At 43.8% G+C, this 22,648-nt stretch overlaps 1 protein-coding gene across 1 annotated transcript in view; it reads right to left on the minus strand.

The window, feature by feature from the left end:
• Window positions 1-474: 474 nt before the first annotated feature.
• The window catches only part of RPS10 (ribosomal protein S10), a 121,622-nt gene continuing 99,448 nt past the window's right edge, over window positions 475-22,648 (minus strand). Inside the window, exon 6 of the mRNA XM_044076551.1 lies at window positions 475-566. Coding sequence (XP_043932486.1) covers window positions 525-566 — 42 coding nt within the window. The 3' untranslated portion in view covers window positions 475-524. The remainder of the gene's footprint in view (window positions 567-22,648) is intronic.

The raw sequence follows: 22,648 nt of genomic DNA on the forward strand, positions 1-22,648 counted from the left end.
AGTAAACATGCAGTTTGGGCTTTTTTTATGCCCAGTACCTTTAAAACATGGTCTTTCTTTAGAGAAAGTTTCACTTGTTCATAACTTGGAAGAAAATCAAAAGTAACACTACCAACTCAACTTACCTCAACTTAAAACGTTCTCATAAGCATTCACTGAAACCAAAAGCTCATGTTTAGTGGGGAAATACTTGAAAGGTTTGAACATGCATGTTCTCTGCACTTCTCTTTTATACTCCACCTTTCATAAGTAAAAGTTCAAAAACTTCATATAGTGAGTAAAAGCTATAATTTAGTTCTGTTAGCTTTCAATTACAGAAAACTGGGTCCAATGATTCAGAAACTGATGCAAACTGAGCTCATATCAACTCCACTTGCATAAGAGACAAAAGAAAAGCCACCCATGATCCAAGAGGACTCCAAAACTTATTGCTGTAGATACTGGATTCACACAACTGAACATTAAACAAACAAGTATTTTTTTCAATATTTTATTTTTCACAAACAAGCAAAAAAAAAGTACTTTCACTGAGGAGGTTGTCCACGTCCCCGTCCAAATCCACCTCTCTAAAAAGGGAAGAGAAAAAAAATATATTATTTTCCAGTATTATAGCTCACTGATTGTACACAATGTTTTTGTGGTCTTACAATAAAATCATCACCTTTGAATTTCTGGCTATGAAAGCAAGAGATACCTTGCGACTTCATCTGTAGGTGCAATTTTATAGGCAGAAGACTAGTGTGCGCAGTTCCTCAAATCAAAACGGACCACCAGTGGCATAAACACTGCCAATTTGTCTTCCCATACAATGGGTGGCACACTAACAATTATTTTACATTTGTTTACCGGGATAGTCCCACTGGATATATGTCCATTTTCAGCGGAGGTCCAGGGAGAAAAGCTTCAATTAGACAAATTAAAAAGATAACATTTAAAAAAAATATAAAAAAGTATAAACACAACATTTACAACAAAGAATAAAAAACAGAGCATGTACAATGGTTCGTGGTGTTCCCTAATAGGGACACACAATTCACATGGTCAGACAATTAAAGGAAGGAGACATTAGATGGCATACAGAGCTTGTTGAAATAGTTACCCGTTTGATATGTAGAGATTCTCCTTTCAGTATTTAACTTAATCAGGATTGGTACACGGGCAGAGCCAGTTCATTTTGAGATACTGTTTGAAGTTATTTTTGAATAAACCTATGGAGGATTGTAGTATTATATGGTTTGGCAACGAATTCCAGGTTTTGTCAACAAAGCTGGCAAATAGTGATTCACCAGCAGCATTGTTAAGCTTTGTGTGTTTGGATGAGTTGTTGGCTGATCGCAGGGATCACAAGTTGCTGTAGGGCTTAATGATATTTGTGAGTGAGGGGGTATCCTCAGGGTGGTACAAAATTTTATGTGCTGTTTGGAGTCGAATGAATTGAATTAGACTGGGCAGTTCTAGCCACTCTGTTTCAGGTTCTGGCAGTGGTGGGTTCTGTAAGTGGAGCCAGTGGCAAATCTGGCAATATGGTTGCAGCTATGGGAGAGCTCACCTAATTCCGATTTGTTGAGGTTTGAGAGTACTGGCAAGGCATATAGTAGAGAAGAGAGTAGGTGTGACCGGGCAATTGCATTCCTAGCCAGTGGGGTTAAAAATGTTTTGTTTTTATACAGTGACCCAAGCTTCTTATTGATGGTCTGTATGGCTTTGTTGACCTGTAGGTCAAATTTAAGATAGTCTATGATAACCCCTAGAAGTTTAGTGTGTTGATCTGGGGAGATAGTGGTACCATTGTTTGATGCGACAGAGAAAGAAAGTGTGGCAGATTTGCTGGTGGGGGTGAAGAGTAGAAGTTTAGTTTTATTGGGGTTCAGCAGGAGGCATTGGCTGGTGAGCCAGTTCTCAATAGTGTTGAATGTATTTTGGGTTAGGGCTTGCAGTTCGTATGGGGAGGTAGCTGAGCAGATCAGAATCATCTGCATATTGTATGCAGGTAGCTTTAGGGATAGCAGTATGGAGGTTGTTGATAAAAAATAGAGAAGAGTAGTGGACCCAGTATGGAGCCTTGAAGGACACAAGTGTGAGAGTTAGCTGGCTGGAAAGTTTGCCTGCCATAATACAGCCTGTTGTCTACCAGTCAGGTAGGACTGGAACCACTGGACTGCATGCTTACTGAGGAAAATAATTTGAGGGAGATAATGAGAAGCTCATGGTTGACCATGTCGAAGGCTGATAGGTCAAGAAAGAGGGCGGAGGATAGCCTATTGTTAGTCGTAGTTTGGTGTATGGGGTTAGAAAGGAGGGCTGAGGTTGTGCTATGGTTTGGCCTGAAACCAAGCTGGGAGTTAGACAGCAAGTTATTCTGTGTAAGGTACTGCATTAGTTGCCTGTGTACACATTTCTCCATTATTTTGGCTGGGGGGGGGGGGTGGTGGCAATGGGTCTATATAGTTGGATATGTCTGTAGAACTTCCAGCTTTGTGGAATGGGATGACGTGGGATATTTTCCAGAGGGAGGGGATAGCACTTTCGGATAAGGTTCTGTTGACTAGGATAGATATGGGATATGCAATGGCATCTGCCGCTATTTGTAGGTATTCTGCAGGGAGGAGGTCAGCAAGGGTGGTAGGTCAGCAAGGATGGTAGGTTTTTTATAAGTGTTTTGATAAAACTAGTGGATACTGGTTGGAAGCTAAATTGGGGGTAATTGGTGGGTTGGTAAGGAGAGTGGTTTAGTTTTGTGGGGGTTAATTGATTTGCTAGGGGTTAATTGATTTGCTAGGGATTGTATTGTTTCAGTAAAAAAAAAGTTATAAGTGGTGGCTATGGTCTCAGGGGAGCTATGGGTGTGATTAGCTGGGGTTGGGGTGGCAGAATGACCTGGATGTAGAAGTTGATTCTGCCCAGAACTTTGAGGGTGGTTTTGGTGTTTTTGTAAGAGATTTTGGTAAAAGCTTTTTTTGTCTAGTAAAACTGATTTTTTAGTATCGTTCCTGAGTTGACAATATTTTAAATTGTAAAGTGGGTCTTAAGTTGATCTCCAGCTGGCCCAGGCTTTCTTCCTAGTTTTGATTTTATATTTGGTATCCTTTGAGAGCCATGGGGCTGTATTTGATCTAGATTTTATCGTACATGCTAGAGCATGGGAATCCAGGATGCTTAGGAATTTAGTGTTGAAGTAAGCTATAGACGCTTCTACTGGTAGATTTTTTTTAGTTTTGACCAGTCAACTGCTTTTAGTTCATTTAGGAAAATAGGAGCATCAAGTTTTTCCTATTTTTAAGTGTTTTATATTTGGTCTGGTGGGGGTTTCCTGCCTTATGTTTTAGGATATAGGTTAGTAGATGGTCACCAAGGTCATCAGGGAGAGTGCCAGCTGTGTATTGTTGGGGTTGGTTATTAACTAGGATCCAGTCTAGGATGCTTTCCCTGTTGGTTGGTTTGCTTATCCTGGTGGGAGAGGTTATGGTCTGTTTAAATCCAGACAAGTTTATTGGGGTGTGTGTGTGAGTGTGTGTGTGTGTGGGGGGGGGGGTTCGGAGGAGCAGGGGTACCAGTCAGTGTTGAAGTCACCAAGAACTATTGTTTCTTGGGGATAAGTAGTGGATAACCAGTGAAGATACCAGTGAAGGATATCTTCCAGAGTATTTTAAGTTGTTGCCTGGCAGAATATATGCACAGACTATGTTCAAGCATTTTGTTATGATTGAGCTGTAGTTTGGTTATGAGGAGTTCTGTATTATTGAATTGGGGTGGTTGAATAGTTTCTTTATTAACAGTATTTTTGTATAGGACTGCTATCCCACCTCCTTTGAGTGCAGTCTATACCAGTGAATATTATTATTCAGAAGGTAATATCTCATTGTCGGCAGTATTAGGTTTTAGCCAGGTTTCCTTAAGGCACACAATGTCTGGGGAGTAGGTTGCTAGGAGGGTGGGTAGGTTGTGAATCTTACTGTTAATGCTTCTAATATTCAGGTGAAATGCTAGGAGGGAACTAATGGAAGCAGAAAGTGGTAGCATGACTGTGGGGGCTGTGGTAGTGGAGTGAGGGTTATTGGGTGTGGGTGGGCCAGGGTTGGGATGAATGTCTCCATGTATTACAAGATTACAGTGACTGGATACTCTTAGCTTTAGGAGTTTATTTATAAGTTTTATATAGTCTTTGTCTTTAGGTTTAAGTTTTGTGGCTCTACAGGGGTGATATTTTGTTGATGGTGGTAGATTTGGTGTGTTGGGGTTGGTAAAGTAATTAGTTTTGTGTGGGAAGTTGTGGGTGGCTGTTTGACCATTTGGATAGTGAATACTATCGTCAAGTTCTTGTTTGTAAGCAGTAAGATGGTAAAATAGAAATATAAGCAGTTAGGTAAATAGTATTTTTTTTTTTTTTACTTGTCTGCATTATGTTAGGGGGGTGGGTCAATTTTGATAGTTGACTGCCCTTACAAGGTGTGGAAGTATGGGACAGAGGAAATGGGTCAAGGGGGAGGGCTGTTCAGAGATGTATGAGACTTGGTTCTTAGCTAGAGGGGAGTGGTCAGTTTAGTTTAAATTTAGCAGTAGTAGGGGCAGGTGGAAATTGGGGGCATGGAAGGGAGCGTACAGGTTTAACACTGACTCCAAGTATTTCCCAGGCTTTGGTATGTATGGATACAGGGAAATATCTCGACACAGGCTAAAGTCCGGCATGTAATAGACATAAGTTTGTTGAAACTAACAGGCAGTCTATTAAGAAATTGGGGGAGGGGGTCCTTGCTGCCAAGCTACTTTAACAGCATACCAATTTGCTAGAGAGAGTACCATAGATAATGCCTTAAATAAGTATATTGTAAAATATAAAAACTAAGCCGACATACTTTGCAGATAAGGAGATACTGCAAGGTAAGAACAGAGCTGTGTGATGAGCGAGTTTCGTTGCAACAGTTTAATGCAGGACTTAACAGTACGCTGTCAGTATGAAGATGAAAATGACAAACTTGACAGAGAGAGCAAGCAGAGGGAACGCTGTTAAGGAGTCAGCAGCAAGGAAGAAAACAGTTTGAAAATTAAATGGTACAAAATAATGGTACAGTTTCGAAAAAACAATGGCAGCAAGAGAGCATAAAGCAGAACCCAGATAGCTCTCAGGGCTTCACTTTATGCACAAAACTACTATGCCAACATAGAACCTTACAACATGCAGCAAAATCCAGGAAAGAAGTGAGGGTGGTAGTACAAACACACGCTCACCCCCACTGGTGAGCTCGTAACAGATTCAAACACCAATGCTCACAAACAGGTTTACTACACAAAGCTGAAGCACACATTAAAAGGTGGAACACTGATTATATTTTCATTTTTTGGTAAAGTAACACGTACTGAAAAATGGCAAGTCCAGCTGAAAAACAGTTTGGAAGAATATAGTCAATGCACAAGCATGATGCAAGCTTTTACAAGTCCAATTACTTTCAGTACTCGAGAACATGTCTTTGACACACCTCTGACAGAAGTAAAGCAGCGAGACTGTGGGGTGCAGGGTGGCCCTCTCCTCTGTACAAACATGAACTTGAGAACTGCAGTAGGGACATCAATACTATAAAAGCTGTGCACCTCACTGGTTTCAGTCCAACAGTGCTTCAATTGAGATGACATGCTTTAGGAATTTTCAGTCAGGCTTTTGGTCTTCAGCATTCCACTGTTCAGCTAGGTGAGCTTCAGTCTACCCCCCCCCCCAAACCAAACCCCATCAGCCCTCAAATTATTTTGCCAGTGGGCAGCCACAGATGTAGACACACCAGACAGCCTCATTCCCACTCTCATGCAACCACAGATGAAAGGGGTCTCTCTGGGAATAAAAATCAGAATGACTGCTGGTAACAAATAATGCACACTTCCAACAGCATAATTCCATAATTATACAAACACTGGTAAAGAAAACATTAGTGCTACCAGTTTGATTTCAAATTCCTGCAATTTTTATTAGCTTAAATTTTTACTGCCTCGCATTCAGATGGAGGGGCTCAAAGGTATGGAGAGATTCGAACAGTGCAGTATCACCCATATGCTACATCTGCCCAGCTTTGTAAAGAATTCCGGAAAACACAAAGGAAACAGGAAAATTGACACAGATGCTATTTTGGCATTCATCTGTAGTCTGTTTCAACAGAAAAAAGTGTACCAAGAGCACGTATTTCTTAAATATCCCCAATCAGGTGATGCCTACAACTACAAAGCAATTTCAAAAGTAGAACAAGTACATTCGCCATGCAGGGTAGCACAAAAGATGAAAATCTTTTAGCATGAAACTCCACATAAATGTAAAGCCTGTGTGCAGTCCGTTCAAAAGGAAAACGATGAGAAAAATCTTCAAATGACGTGCAGAAATCAGTGAGCCTCACATCCAGCCTCACATCCAGTACAGACATCCGAGCATACCACAAGGATCTATCGGATTTTGTCAAAAATATCTTGTGGATTCAGGGTTCAATCGAGCCCATTAGAAATGCCTTTGCATTCTGAAACAAAGATATTCTATTAAGCGGAAAGTTTTTTTTTTTTTTTTTTTTTAACAGATTCTACAGGTTACTTCTGAAAAACCGTATCAAAGGCTTGGAGACTTGCAGATGGAGGTGTGTTTAGTTCCCATGTGTGGAACAGAAACCAGCAGTTAGCTCAAGGCTCTGAACATCACATTCCTAGATTACAAGAGAAAAGGGGCAACAAGGCTTCATGAATTTTCTGTGAAATTAGGTTAACAGCAGTGGTCACGCCCCTGTCAGGGAACTAGTGGAAAAAAGCATATGGTAGAGGAGATTCTAACAGAATGGCACAAGGACCAACTAAGTCCAGTATTTGGCTTCTATGATACATTTCCTTACAGTGAACTTCTTGAAAAATTTAACGATAAAAAAGGAAGCATGCTTGCTATGGTGTGCCCAAGCCAACTCTGATGTAAATTTATTTCCAAAACGGGCACACTCCCATGTGCCTGCCACTGTGCCTTCCTGCAGACTCCACCTTAACGAGAGTAGGAAGCGTGTCTGTTGAGCTACCAACAGACACAAATTAATGTGCAATACCCCTCAAAAGGCTACAGACAGGATCTTTGCAATGAGATACCATGACCCCACACAGATGGACTACCTGGACTAACGTGTTTTATTAACCATGCCATGTTTAACAAATTGAAGTGGTAGAAGGCCCTCGAAAATAAAATGCTCTTTTTAGAGAGAGCACTAACAGAAAACATTAGCTGAGATTTTGGCAAACATGCAGTTTTTAAAAAATACATAGAAATATCCTGATAATTCATTTCAAATAACGCAACGCCACAACTAGTATGAAATGTGTGGTGATCATGAGGCCACAGAAAGCAAGATGGAGGAATACCAACCTGCAAATCAGATGCACATAGCTGGCTAGTGACATTTCCTATCCAGAAACTGGAGAAATGTTACTATAGTATCAAAAACTGTTCAATTTTTAAAAGAATTAGAACTGCAACAAAACTATACACTTTCCAGGCAATATACTAATTTACAGTATTCAAACCAAGAATACAACTCTCTTTCTGGGTAGCAACAGAGAGGAGAGAGAAGTGCGCCACCTGAAGAACCAGTATGCTGGGTTTACTTCAAAATTATCTCAGTCTATTCACCAGCAAACAAGACAAAGAAAGCAACTATACTGGGCTGAGCTCCCACTGCACCTACTGACGTGGGGCTTTAGCCTCCACACCCATATCTTTTAACATGCTACCTATGGGATTGTACCACTTTAAGTGAGCAAAATTGGAGCACCCCTTTTTCTAATGTGGTGTCACCACCGAGGTAATATGCTACCTTGCAAAACTGGTCAATCATATGCAGTTTATTATTTCAAGGCAATAACTATCTACATTCAGCATCCTGTGGACCAGCAAAAGGGCTGCATTAAAAGGTACAGTAGGCCTATTTGCTGTGGCTTTGTGCTACAGACAGGTGTTCCTGACCATTGCAGAATAAAGGCTTTGATAGCACAGATGATGCTGCAGCACCAAAAGAACAGATGGGCCCACGTGTTTGCACAGACCAGCTCTTGTGCTAGTTTGAGGGGGGGCTTGAGAAGTTGAACAAAAAGGACCACTGCACAGAATCTACCACAAAAACTTAACACTGATCTTGATCTTAACACCTGTCTCTGGGTTGGCAATGCTAGAGATGCCTCCGACAGGTACTGCTGCACTATCCTTGTGCAAACAATGGGGAGAGAAGTCAGTTTGGGAGTACAAGAGATGACAATATGCAACAAAATGGCAAGTAGTCAGCTGTCCTCTCATTCTTGATGAGAACACAGGGCATCAGGACTCAAAACTGCTTACTGCTCAGAATAACTACATGCTGAACAGACATAGCCTAGTAAACACCTATGAACCTAACTACCACAACAGCCTTAAGCCTAGCCATGCATCCCGAAATATTGTACAAAGGTACCATTAGTCGTCAAGTGTAAGCAGGGGCTTGGGAGATAAACCACTTGCATGCTGCCTGTGTCCATTACAGACATAGGTGCCAAACCAGGGATGAATTTCCTGCTCACCATCAAGTTGTCCAAACTACACTTGAACTGCGGTAGGGAGGAACTCTGCTTCACATGATGGATAGACAGCCAGTTGCAGAAAAGGGGGCATCTCTGGGATACATACTGGTCTCTTCAGCAGGTCCAGTTTATATCACGGGCAAGGTTAAGGTCTTTAGAACAGGTAATTCTGGTGTCATTTGTTTTCCAGATATGCAGGAGGTCCATCAGACTGGGGTCTGACAATGCCTTGTATGCCAGGCATAGAGCTCCCCCTCAACAGCCTCTAAAAGACAGAATACAAGGATTGGGCCCTTGAGCGGTCTCTGCATAGGATGTTACTTGCGCCCTGTATTCTTTCAGTGAGGAACATCTTGTGGACATTCCAAATGTTGGATATGCCTGGTTAGGCAAATACCAAAAGGGGCACTGTACTCAATGACGACTCTGATGAATGCTGAATACAGTGGAACAATGACTTCCTTTGACCTAGATGCCATACTTTTGTTTATAAGTTGCACAAGATAGAAAAACTTCCTCACTACCACAGCAGACACGCGATTGTCAAAGGCCAGACTACTATCCATGTGCGTCCTCAAGCCCACAACTATTGGGTCAACTCTTGGTAACTATCATATTGACAGCACGCCTAAGGGTGGATGACTTTCCGAAGGACAAGGTTTTGCACTTCTTGGCATTTACTTTTAGTCCAGTTGTTTACCTGTGTCAGCCCTTTTTGGAGAACACTGTGTCAGTGAAGAAATTCAATAACTGTTCCTAATTTGCAAACTGCAAATTTAGTCATCCAGAGACCATGGACATTGACCTGGACTTCAGCAAAGTAAATTCCAAAATGAAGCAGTTCCAGGACGATCCCAGAGGAACTTGCTTGTGACTGACCTCTTTGTAGAGATAGACTCCCCATTCTGAGTTCTGTCTGTGAGCTAGCTGGCTATCCACCGGGTGAAAAGTGTTTGTACCCACACTCTTAAGGTTAGTCAACAATGCCCGAGTGGGGTACTGTTTCAAATGTATTCTCCAGGTCAAGGTAACCAATGTGAACCATTCTAGCATCATCCGTTACTTTGCTGACCTTCTCAAATTGAATAGGCATGACCTGCCCTTGACAAAACCAAAAGTACAGTTTTGTACCTACCATAAATGTAGATGTTAGAGTGCTAATACAGCTGCAGTCATAACAGATGGGTTCTCCTGCCGTCAGGCGGGTCCTCGGGCGGGCGAATTCCAAAGTCTAGGTCCGGCGTTGGTTGTCGTCGCTTCTTCCCCGACGTCAGTGCGACAGGGGTATAAAAGAACTAGCCGACGCCATTTTCTTCAGTTTTTTTCTTGTCCCAGATGTCAGGTGCCCCCAGAAGGAAGGCAATACATAAAATGATGTAGTAATACAATGCAATATAATCAAAAAACAGTAGTTGCAAGCAAATATACCATAAAAGAATACCCCTAGAGGGGAAGGAGGGAGGGAAACCTGGACTGCAGCTGTATTAGCACTTTAACATCTACATTTATGGTAGGTACAAAACTGTACAATGTTCATCGTGCATACAGCTGCAGTCATAACAGATGGGTAGAATCCCAAATGTATGGCCTGATTTAAAGCTACCCTGGATACAACTTTAGGCAAAGGACGGGTTGGTTCGTAAGGAAACTCTGTCCTGATGGAAGATAAAAGGCTGGACAGCCATGAGAGCCTGTAGTTCTGAAACTCTACGAGCTGAAGTGATAGCCAGAAGGAAAGCTGTTTTCCAGGACAAATATTGCAAATCTGATTAGGCAGCTGGCTCAAAAGGAGGCAAAGTCAGTTTTTTCCAGAATGAAATTAAGATCCCAAGCCGGCATTGGTTGTTTCCTTGGAGGTCTTAAATTCTTAGCCCCTCTGAGGAACTGTCTTAAAAAGAGGGTGAGAGAATAAAGGAGGATCAGTGTTGTATTCTGCAGAAATGGCTGAGGCATGGATTTTGATGGAGGAGAAAGTACAGTTGTGTACACCTACCATAAATGTAGATGTTAGAGTGTCTTCACTGTTGCAGTCATAACTGTTGGGTGCTCCTGCCGGCAGGCAGCCCGAGGTCGGCCAGAATCCCAAAGTCTGGGTCCGGCGTCGGCTGTATAAGCTAGTATCCTGACGTCAGTACGCCTTGGTACATAGCCCTCAGCCGACGCCATCTTCTCCAGCCTTTCTTGCCCTAGATGTCAGAATACCCCAATAAATCAAAAATGAATCCAACAAGGAAACACAAATACACCACAAAAGAGAGAAGAAGAGGGGATAGGAGGGAGGGAAACCCCGACTGCAACAGTGAAGACACTCGAACATCTACATTTATGGTAGGTGTACACAACTGTACTATGTTCTTCGTGTTTCACTGTTGCAGTCATAACTGTAGGGTGGAATCCCAAAGCAGTGTAGAGAGGAGGAGGCTTTAGATAGAAGAAGGGGAGGCAAGAATACCCTGCAAGACAGCAGAGGCAAAGCCTGCCCTAGACTTAGAAAACAAAGGGAGATTGTAGTGCTTGGAAAAGTATGCACTGAACTCCAAGTGGCAGCTTCAAGATATCCTTGGTAGGTACTCCTCTGAGAAAAGCTGTAGAAGTAGCAGCTGCTCTAGTAGAATGACTTCTAATGGTTCCAGGAAACTGTTTACCATGATGAGTGTAACAAAATCTGATCCCATAAGCAATCCATTTGGAAATGGTTTGTTTAGAAATAGGTTTTCCAAGTGAACTGGAGGCAAAGGAAACAAACAGTTGGTTAGACTTTCTGAAATCTTTAGTCTTGTCCAAGTAAAATCTTAACTGTCTGTGCACATCCAATGAATGCAAAATCCTTTCCCCTTTATTTTGAGGATTTGGAAAGAAAGTAGGAAGGTGAATTGTCTGATTCAAGGCCACTTTCGAAATCACCTTAGGCATGAAAGTAGGATTGGTCCTCAAGGATACTCTGTCCTGATGGAAAATAAGGTAAGGTTCCACAGCCATAAGAGCTTGCAACTCTGAGACCCTTCTGGCAGAGGTCAAAGCTAACAAAAGAACAGTCTTCCAAGATAGAAACTTAATATCTGAAGATGCAGCAGGCTCAAAAGGAGGCAAAGTAAGTTTTTCTAAAACATAATTAAGATCCCAGGCAGGGACCGGAGGGGTCCTTGGAGGCCGCACATTCTTAGCCCCCCTCAAAAACTGCTTCACCAAAGGATGTGAAAAACAGGAGGATCAGAACTGAAATGCAGAGATAGCAGAAGCATGAATCTTAATGGAAGAAAATGAAAGTCCCTTAGATAAAAGCTCCGAAGGTAAAGCAAAATAGAGGAGAGATCAGGAACCTGAGGATCAGAACCTCGGTCCTGCATCCAAATAGAAAACCTCTTCCATTTAGAGGCATAAGATTTCCTAGTGCTAGGCCGTCTAGCTTCCAAAAGAACATCCAAAACTTGTTTGGGAAGACTAGAGGCAATCAAATTCCTTTGAAGAGCCAAGCTGCCAAGCAAAGGGTCTTGAGGTTGGAATGTAGTAACTGACCCTGATGCTGGGACAGAAGCGAAGGGTTCAGTGGAAGAATCCAAGGAGGCCCCGAGAACAGGAGCTTTAGAGTCGGATACCAAAACTGTCGAGGCCAATTTGGAGCAATCAAGATGAGGAACTTGGGCTTGTCCTGCTTTATCTTCAGTAATACCAGAGGCAGTAGAGGAAGAGGAGGGAAGGCATATGCAGACAGACTTCTCCAACTGAAAGACAGGGCATACACTCTTCCATGCTGTTTTGTGGAAGGACCTGGTGCAAAAGCGGGGCAGCTGATGATTGAGATGGGATGCGAACAGATCTATCTGGGGACATCCCCAAACTGCAGTAATCCTTTTGAACAAGTTGGTGTCTAGCATCCATTCGTGAGGATCTGAAATGTTTCTGCTCAGGCTGTCTGCTAAAAGATTTTGTTTTCCTGGAATGAATTGAGCCTGGAGATGCAGATTCAAATTTAGAGCTGTGTCCCATAAACTCATAGCCAGTCTGCAAAGGGGGTAAGAATGAGATCCCCCCTGCTTGTTGATGTACCACATGACCGTGGTGTTGTCTGTGCGAATTAGCAGAGGCCCTGGTTGTAAAAGGTGCTTGAAGGCCAAAAGGGCATTTTGAGCTGCCAACATCTCCTTCAGATTGATGTGCCAGTGAAGATGGTCCTTTGTCCAGGTTCCTTGCTGGCAATTGTCTAGAAAATGTGCTCCCCAAGCACAATCCGAGGCGTCCGTGGTTAGGATCTGAGTAGGTTGAGGGAGACTAAAAGGTTTTCCTTCGTTCAAAATGCATGCCCTGGACCACCAGAGGAACTCCTTCTGGAGGCAGGGGATCAGAGGAATCAGAATATCCAGATCGTGATAATGCTGTGACCATACACTTTTCAGATACCATTGAAGCTTTCTCATGTGAAGCCTTGCGTTTGGAATCAACAGAATGCAGGTAGCCATGTAGCCCAGAGCCTGCAGGAATTTCCTTGCAGTGAGCTGAGATAGAGTTGCCAAGGTGTTGAAAGTAGAAGCCAGCTGAGTTTGTTTTTCTAGAGTGAGGTAGGCCCTTTGTAAGGTTGCGTTTAAGAGGGCTTCCAAGAATACCATTTGTTGAGAAGGGATCAAATGTGACTTTATGTTCACTGAGAATCCCAGTAAGAGGAGAAGACGTTGAACGAAGTCTAGGTGTTGAAGCAGAAGATCTTTGCTGTCTGCCTGAATAAGGCAGTCGTCCAAATAGGGGTAAATCTGAATCCCCCGAAGTCTGCAGTAAGCCACTACTGGTGCCAGGCACTTGGTGAAGACTCTGGGCGCAGTAGATAAACCAAAGGGCAGAACAGAGAATTGAAAGTGCCTCGAACCTGCCTTGAACCTGAGGAATTTCCTGCGTTCTTGTCTGATAGGGATATGCAAATAGGCTTCCTTTAAGTCCAATGTCACCATCCAGGCGTCCTGAGAGAGCATTGGAAGTAACTGTTGCAGAGTGAGCATCTTGAACTTTGGAATTTCCAAAAAGGTGTTTAACACAGAAAGGTCCAGAATAGGTCTCCAAGAGTTTTGTTTTCTGGGAACCAGAAACAGCCTTGAATAAAATCCTTTTCCCATTTCCAAGAGTGGAACAGGCTCTATGGCTCTCATGGCCAGAAGAGCATCCACTTGAGTTAAGGCCTCTGACCATTGAAGTTTTGGCAGATCTGGCCAGCCGTGAGTCCTTGGCAAAGTGTGAAAGTGGAACTTGTAACCTTTTAAAATCACATCCAATACCCATTTGTCCTGGGTAATATGAGTCCAATTCCTGTAAAAAAAAAGAGACAGTTTTCCTCCGAGAGGGGCGTCCAGGTAAAGAGGTCCTGAAGCCCAACCGAGAGAGTCATTGAGTTTGTTTTCTTTGAGATTGGGATCCGTCTTCTCCCCTTCTAGGTGAAGAAGCAGTCCATTGTCTAGATCTGTACGAGGTCTGGCCTTGACCACGACCTCTGGAGCGTCTATATCTTCCCCTTTGAGGCCTGTCAGACGTGGGAAAGGACCAATTGTTAGTGGGCCAATTCCTGGAAAATCTAGGAGGCTGAACCTGCAAGAAATCTTTTACAGTCTGCATGGACTTTGCCTTTTCTTCCATCTTTTTAATAACTTCCTCAGCCTTAGAACCAAAAAGAACATCATGTTGAACAGGGGCATCTAATAACTTAGCCTTAACCTGTTCAGGCAAACTTTGTTCATGAAGCCAGGCATGTCTCCTAATCACAGTACCAGAGGCAGCAGCCCTGCAGGAAGCATCCAAGGCATCAAAACCACAATGTAAGCTATGCTTGTTAACCTGTTCAGTAGCATGCAAAACATCCTGAAGTTCCTTATCCTCTGCACAAGCAGGTGGAAGCAAGCTTTTGCTTTAAAACAGACAAAAGAAATTGCTGGTATTTAAACATATGAAACTGGCAATTTAATGCCCTTACAGAAAGGGTAGCAGAAGTATATACCTTTTTGCCCTACTTGTCTAAAGCAGAGAATCCTTCTCAGAGGGAATAGGATTTTTAGAAGTAGCAACCTTAGCAGCCTTAGAACCCTGAGAAATAGTTTCAGGGTCTGCAGAAGGATTTTTAAATAGAAATAAATGAGAGTCAGGAACCCTATAAAATCTATCAGACTTAGAAGGAGCAGGAGGCATGGAATCAGGATTCAAATTAGCCTCAGAAAAAGCATCATCCACAATGTCCAAAACAGGAGGGATAGCTAAAGGCCTATGCTGAGGAAGAAGAAGAAATTCTCTAAGCCTCTTTTTGGAAGCAGAATATTCCTGTCCTTCCCAATGAAAATGTTCCCTCATCTCATGCAAGGTTTCCCCAAAAGAAAAATCCTCAGGCGGAGGCTGAGGGCAAAGATTCCTCAGCATCCGAATCCTCATAAGGGGGGAAGGAATAGTCCTGATCAGAGGAAGAAACAGAAGAGACAGAGGCCTGGTCAGAAGAATCCAGAGTAACATCCTGTCGAAGCCTTTTCTCAGGAGGGGGGTGAGAACCCCTAATCATTGTAAGCAAGTCTTCAGCCATCCTCAATAATTGTTTTTGTGTCTTGGGAGTGGATTCAGAAGCAGCTTGAGCTGAAACTTTAGACTTAGGAGTCTTTGTCTTTGCCTTTGAAATAGTAATGCGAGTAGGCCTGAAAACCCCCTCAGAAGCCGGTACCTGCACAGCGGTTCCGGACCCATCTGAAGGAGCGACGTCCGAAGGTCCTGCAGCAGTTAAAATAGTGGGCCTTGATGGCTCCCCATGGGAGTCCGTATCGGCCATCGGTTCAGAAGCGGCAGACGACAGGGGCTGCAAAAGCGCCTCACTGACGACAGCCGAACCGGACGCTGGCTCCAGCTGCAACGAGTCCTGTTTGGACCTCGGAGGCCTGTCTATCTTTGCGCTTCTTTTGAACTCCGGTAGTATCCGACGACATTCTGTAATTGAAGCGTCTGCCAAAATAATTTAAAGCCCAGTCGTACCTGCGTTTGATAGTACGAGAGTTGAACCTGGCACAGAACCAACAACAAGAAACGTCGTGGTCAGGGCCTAAGCAAGGTAGACAGTAAGAGTGGAAATCTTTATGAGGTATTTGTTTCCCACACGCTATACAATTATTAACTTTTTCTGACATCGGAGGAACAAGAAAAAGATTCCCCAACGGGGTACTTAGCTTTGAGAAGAGAAGTAACAACTTCGGACCGACAACAACCAAGAATGCTGTTCGAAAATCGCCAACCAACGTTTTGCGAGCTGCTTTCCACCGCACGGCAAGAAAGACTGGAGAAGATGGCGTCGGCTGAGGGCTATGTACCAAGGCGTACTGACGTCAGGATACTAGCTTGTACAGCGACGCCGGACCCAGACTTTGGGATTCTGGCCGACCTCGGGCTGCCTGCCGGCAGGAGCACCCAACAGTTATGACTGCAACAGTGAAACACGAAGAACATCGAAAGTCCACTGCTTAGCAGTTCAGCCAAATATTGTAGTATTTGAGGTAAATTCAGTTTTCCAGGGTTCTGGCCCTTTTTCTCATTCCAGACACAAAAACGTTTCCATTTTGCGGAGTAAGCTTTTCTAGTTGATGGCCTTCTGGCCTCCAAAATGACATCCTGCACCTTCTTGGAGAGTAGGGCCTGCTGTGATGCTAAGGAATCTTCCATGCGGCTAGATTGAGTGTTTTTAGCTGACTGTGAAGAGTTTTGAAGCTGTGCTGAGTCAGAAGAGGCATTAGAGGTAGGGTCCATGGAGGTGAATGTGTCAGGCTCCTCAGGAGTGGGTACCAGTGTTGCCTTGGCCAGTCCGGAGCAATGAGGATCATCTTTGGTCTGTCTGCTCTGGTCTTCAATAGGACTTTGGGCAGCAGAGGAAGAGGCGGGAAGGCATAAACTGTCATTGATGTCCAACTGAAAGAGAGAGTGTCCACTCTCCAGGCCTTTGGATGGAAGATCCTCAAGCAGAATTTTGTCAATTAATGATTTTTGTGGGAGGCAAAGAGATCTATGTCTGGCCTTCCCCATTCTTGGATTATTTCTGTAAAAACTTTTGGATGCAACTTCCATTCATGTGGATCTGTCATATTCCTGCTTAGGTTGTCTGCCAGCGTGTTTTCCTTGCCTGGCAAGTACTGTGCTTGTAGTTCCATTTGTAAGTCCATGGCCATGTTCCAAAGGGACATGGCCAGTCTGCATAGGGGATAAGAATGTGTTCCTCCCTGCTTGTTTATGTACCACATAACTGTGGTGTTGTCAGTTCTTATCAATAGTTGACCTGGTTGTAGAAGGTCCTTGAAAGCTATAATAGCATTTATTACTGCTAGCATTTCTTTTTGATTGATGTGAAGTTGCTTTTCTTTTTGGGACCATTTGCCCTGAATGCACCGGTCTGTCAAGTGCGCCCCCCAGGCGTAGTCCGAGGCGTCTGTTGTGATTACTTGATTTGCTTGAGGCTTGCTGAATGGAAGACCTGTGTTTGATATGCTTGAGCCCACCACAGAAATTCCTTTTGCAGACATGGAATTAGTGGTATTACTGTTTCCAAACTGTGGCTGTGTTGAGTCCATATGTATTTTTAGGTACCATTGTAGTTCTCATATGCAGCTTTGCACATGGGATTAGTAAGATGCAAGATGCCATGAATCCCAGAGCCTGCAGGATTTTCCTTACAGTCAGCCTGGTGCAATTTGCCAGTGTTCTGAAATATTGAATTAGTGCCCCCTGCTTCTCTGGCGTGAGGTTGGCCATCTGGGTGTTTGTGCCCAAATTGGCACCCAGGAAAGTTATATTCCGAGAGGGTATTAGCCTTGATTTCTCTTTGTTGACTGTGAATCCCAGAGAGTTTAATAACATTATTACATAAGCCAGATGTTTCAGAAGAATGTGCTTGCGGTCCGCTTGGATCAGGCAGTCATCCAAATAAGGGTATATTTGTATCCTTTGAAGTCTGCAGTAGGCAATTACTGATGACAGGCATTTCGTGAATACTCTGGGCGCAGTAGAGAAGCCAAAGGGCAATGCAGAGAATTGACAATGGGTTGAACCTGCAAGAAATCTGAGGCATCTTCTGCAATTTTGTCCGATTGGGACACGCAGGTATGCCTCCTTGAGGTCCAATGTTACCAGCCAAGACTCCTTGCCCAGCATGGGAAGAAGTTGCTGTAGAGTGAGCATCTTGAATTTTGGTACGAGTAGGAATGTGTTTAGGATGGGAAGATCCAAAATAGGTCTCCAATCTTTTCCCTTCCTTGGCACCAAAAATAGCCTGGAATAAAAACCTTGACCTTGTTCGTGTGTAGGTACCTCTTGAATAGCTTTCATGTTTATAAGATCTAAAATTTGCTTTTGTGCCTCTGCCCTTTGATTGCGTGGCAGTTTTGGCATGCCTCTCATTTTTGGAAGGGTATGAAAATGGAATTTGTAGCCTCTGTTTATAATGTCCAGGATCCATTTGTCCTTTGTGACATGCCAATTTTTTGAGAATAGTGCCAGCTTTCCTCCTAAGGGGGCTGCCATTTGAGACCTGGTTGGCCTGCAAAGGGGAAAGTCATTGGGTTTGCTTTCTGAAAGATTGTGAGTTGTCCTCACCACCTCTTTGTGTAGGAGCTTGCCATTGTCTGTCTGCCTCTGTACGATCCTTGTGATTGTCCTCTGCCCCTCGGGCGCCTGTATCTGCCTCTTTGGGGTCTGTCTGTGGCAGGAAAGGACCAGTTTTTGGAAGGCCAATTTCAACTAAAACGTGGGGGTTGAACCTGCAGAAATTCTCTCACAGTTTGCATTGATTTAGCTTTTTCCTCCATTTCCCGTAATACTTCCTCAGCATTTGCCCCAAATAGTACATCCTTTTGAAGGAGGGGCATCTAGTAATTTAGCTTTGACATGATCAGGCAAGGCTTGTTCCTTGAGCCAGGCATGCCTACTATGACTGAGCCTGTAACAGCAGCTCTACATGAGGCCTCTAGAGCAGCAAAACCACATTGTAAGGTAGGTTTACCCACTTGTTCTGCACTATGCATCAAATCCTGCAACTCCTTCAAGTCTGGTTGTTCAGGCTGTGACATTTTACTTTTCAATTGAGATAACAGAAACTGTTGGTATTTTAGCATATGAAACTGACAGTTTAAAGCCCTCATGGTTAAGGTAGCCGAGGTATATACCTTTTTTCCCCACCTTTCTAAGGATCTGGAATCTCTCTCGGAAGGCAATGGATTTTTGGCAATGGAAGCCTCAACTCCCTTGGGCCCCTGTGAGACTGTTTCTAGGTCAGCAGCATGGCTTTTGTAAAGAAATTGGTGAGAGTCAGGAACCCTAGTACCGGTCAGGCTTAACTGGAGCTGGAGGTAGAGAGTCCGGGTTAAGGCAGGCCTCTGAGTAAACATCTAGATGTCCAAGACAGGAGGTATAGTCAGAGGCCTGTGCTGGGGTAACAAAAGAAATTCCTTGAGCCTTTTCTTGGAATCTGAATAATCCTGGCCTTCCCAGTGGAAGTGTTCCCTTAAGGTATGCAAAGTTTCCCCAAATGAGTAATCCTCAGGGGGGGGATACAGAAGGAATAGACTCCTCTGCATCAGAGTCTTCAAAAGGGGAGTAAGACTGTTCCTGATCAGCATCAGAGTCTTCAAAAGGGGAGTAAGACTGTTCCTGATCATCAGAGTGTTCTGAAATAATGGAGCCCTGATCAGAGGAGGGGGAATCTTCCTCCACTCTGGGCCTTTTGTCCGGAGGTGGCTGAGAACCTCTGATTAGAGTAATTAAATCCTCAGCCATTTTAAGCATCTGTTTCTTAGGCATGGGGCCAGGAGATGGGCCCTGTGTAGCTGGTCTCTTAGGGTGCATGGTTGCTTTAGACTTGGTGAAAGCCTTGATGGAGAAAGAAGAGGAAGGTCTGAAGACACCTTGAGTGGAGGTGGACCTGTCCACATTCTGTTTCAACGCCAAGAGTGGCTTCGGTATCCGTAGTCAGGGTGTGGGCCGAGGAGCCTGCAACCTCGGGTACAGGAGACACCGCCAAAGATGTGTCGTCGGTAACCAGGGGCTGCGTAGGCACCTCACTGAGAACCGGACCACGTGTAGTCGGCTTTGGCGTGGTGTCGGTAGAGGCCACGGACCTCAAGTGTCGGTCCTTGTCTTTGCGGTTTTTTTAGACAAAACCGACAAAACCGGAGTCGGAGTATCCGACGACATGGTATAGTTAAATGCTTTCCCAAAAAAATGCTGGGCGAACTCCGCCCGACGCTTAATAGTGCATTTGTTGAATGTAGCACAAAAGTGACAGACCGAGACGTCATGGTCTGGGCCTAAACAAGGTATACAGAGGGAATGGAAATCCTTATGCGGTATTTGCTTCCCACAAGAAATACAATTATTAACTTTGTCTGACATCGGTCTGAGGCAAGAAAAGTTTCTAACGGGTACTTAGCTTTTAAGAAGACTTCGGTTTCCAAATTTTTCGTAATCTCAGGAGCTGGCCGACCGGCACTTGCGAACTGCTTCTGCTTTGGGCACCGCGCGGCAAGAAAGACTGAAGAAAATGGCGTCTGCTGGTTCTTTTATACCCGTCTCACTGACGTCAGGGAAGAAGCGACTACAACCGACGCCGGACCTAGACTTTGGAATTCAGCCGACCGAGGACCCGCCTGACAGCAGGAGAACCCATCTGTTATGACTGCAGCTGTATGCATGATGAACATCTGGGTTGGGTCTAATCTCTGGAGGTTTCCTGTCATTACTGATCATTTTCATGATATCCCTTTCCACGTGACTACTGATACTTATTGGTCTGTAGTTTCCAGTGTCTGTAGATGGCCTTTCTTTGAGCAGAGGGATGACTGTTGCTGTTCTCCATTCATGAGACACAGTCTGTTTGGAGGCTACAGTTAAATAGCAGTTTCAGATGGCCTGATGGGTTTAACTTTCATGCTATTTAGAAGGCATCCTGAGATACTGTCTGGACCCATTGATGGTGTTCTTGGCCTTAGAGAATTGAGGACCTGTTCCCTGGAGGTAAGTAGGGGGAAGCTGTATTTGATGGTATTTCCTGAGGGAAGGCTGAGGGGGGAAGAGGGGTAAAGTTGGAGCTGAATGTCAGCCGGTAGGTTTGCTACATCTTCTGGCTCAGTACAGGTGGCACCATTAACAATGAGCTCTGTACACAACTGTGCACTGCCTTTGAGGTTACGGACATAGCTAAAGAATGTGTTATGGCTGTCCTTGGTCTGGAAGTCAAATTTATCTCAAATTTGGCTTTAGTAGACTTTGTCCTCCAAGTTTAGTTTTGATACTTTTGCTTTTATCCTGCTGGGTGATGCACTTCCTAAGGATTTTCTTCCTTCTATCATACAGCCTATTGGATGTCACAATTCCACCAGGGTAGCTTGTTTCTTGAGTTAGTTCTGTACTGCCTGGTGGGTGCAGCTGCCTCCAAGCAGCTATTAACATGCTTGTATAGGGTTTTTGTGAAAAGTTTCGTGTACACAGCAGTGTTTTCAGGGTTTATGGGGGCTTGAACGTTTGCCAGGATATCACTCAGTAGGAACTTAGCCTTACAGTAGTTCCTGAATGTTTCAGGGTTAACATATTTTTACTTCAAGAGCATTTTTTGGTCTGTCCTTCCTAGAGAAGACATTACACTAGGGGGTATGCAGCACTCACCCATATTAGTGAGGACCAGATTCAGTATGGTTGCATCCCTGGTTGGTGCACCGAAATCTTTCCCAGGGAGTTAATGTTTACAAAACCCAAGAAAGTCTGTGCCTGCATGTTTGGTGTCATACAGGACTCTTGGTTAGTACTGGGATAATTAAAGTTGCACATGAATACGGTATTATATTGATTATGCTGTATAGAGTTTCCAATAAGTTTAAATATCTGGTATGGGCTTCCTGGGTCATGGAGGGAGACCTATACCATATAAAGTAGTAGTAATGGATTTTGCCTATAGTGATCTGAACGTGGAGAACCTGAAGTGCATTTTTCTGTTTGACCAGTCTTGAGGTATATGTATTTTTCATTTAAAAGCGAGACACCTCCACTTTTAATCCTTGTCTGAGAAGTAGCTGGTTTAAAATGTGTGGAAGGCATTATCAAACCTTGCCTAGTCTGTGTGCTTTACGCGGGTTTAAACCATGTCTCAGTGACTGCACAGATGTCAGCATTCTCTAGGGGGCAGAGAGCTTTTAGTGTGTGCAGAGTTTTTTTGTTTCCACTCATAGCACTGAGCAGTAATATCTTTAGATTTTCTTGGTTTTGATTTGCCAAGTTGAAAGTACTTTCAGTTGGGCATTATTTTAGCTGATATTCGAAAGCCTGGAGAGGGAGAGGTGCAGACCATCCCTGGCAATGCAGCATGGTCTGTTAACCACCTCCTTCCATGCTGACAAATATTGCACCACCTTAGAATGACACCACAAATTAAAACAAAGTCAAGTCATCTTTTGCTCATACTGTGGCATCATCCTTGGAGAAGATAATGTGCCGTTCAATGCCAGGCTCGTACCAGTCTGGGACACATTCTGAGAGCTCCATGTCGTCTCTTCATATAGTCTAAGGAGGTGCGTCTCAGGTCATTTACACCCACATGGACTAAGACAGTCATATTGGCACTTGTGGTCCAATGACCCGAGTATGTGCATAATGGGTCAATTCCTGGCCACTGACAAGGAACTGACCACAACTTTCTCCTTACTCAGCCTGGTGAGAGGGACATCAGTGCATCTCACAATGGAGTCTCCAATGACAGAATGTTGGACTGTGTGGTGGCTTGCCTTGTGGGCTTAGAAGTTGAGGCTCCATGAGATGTAGATGTATGCTTGGATGCGAGTGCATTTGGGGCTACTGAGGTATTTATGTGTACTTTGTCTAGGTCATCTTTGGGCTTTAGGAAGGTTACATTTAAGTGCCTCAGCATATGTGGGTCTTTGTGTCTGCTTTGAACTGTGTGTGATGGATGCAGCATGTACAACTGAGAACACTGTTGACATTAGGAGTGCTTTTATGCGACAGCTTTGCCTCCAGTCACAGTATGAATACACCTCTTGCACAAAATTAACAGGTTATCAGTAAACATGAAGCACTTTCTACTTTGCCTCAGGATGCCTAC

The sequence above is a fragment of the Protopterus annectens genome, chromosome 7.part0 (assembly GCF_019279795.1).
Source record: "Protopterus annectens isolate FY-2018-M chromosome 7.part0, PAN1.0, whole genome shotgun sequence".
Taxonomy (NCBI): domain Eukaryota; kingdom Metazoa; phylum Chordata; order Ceratodontiformes; family Protopteridae; genus Protopterus; species Protopterus annectens.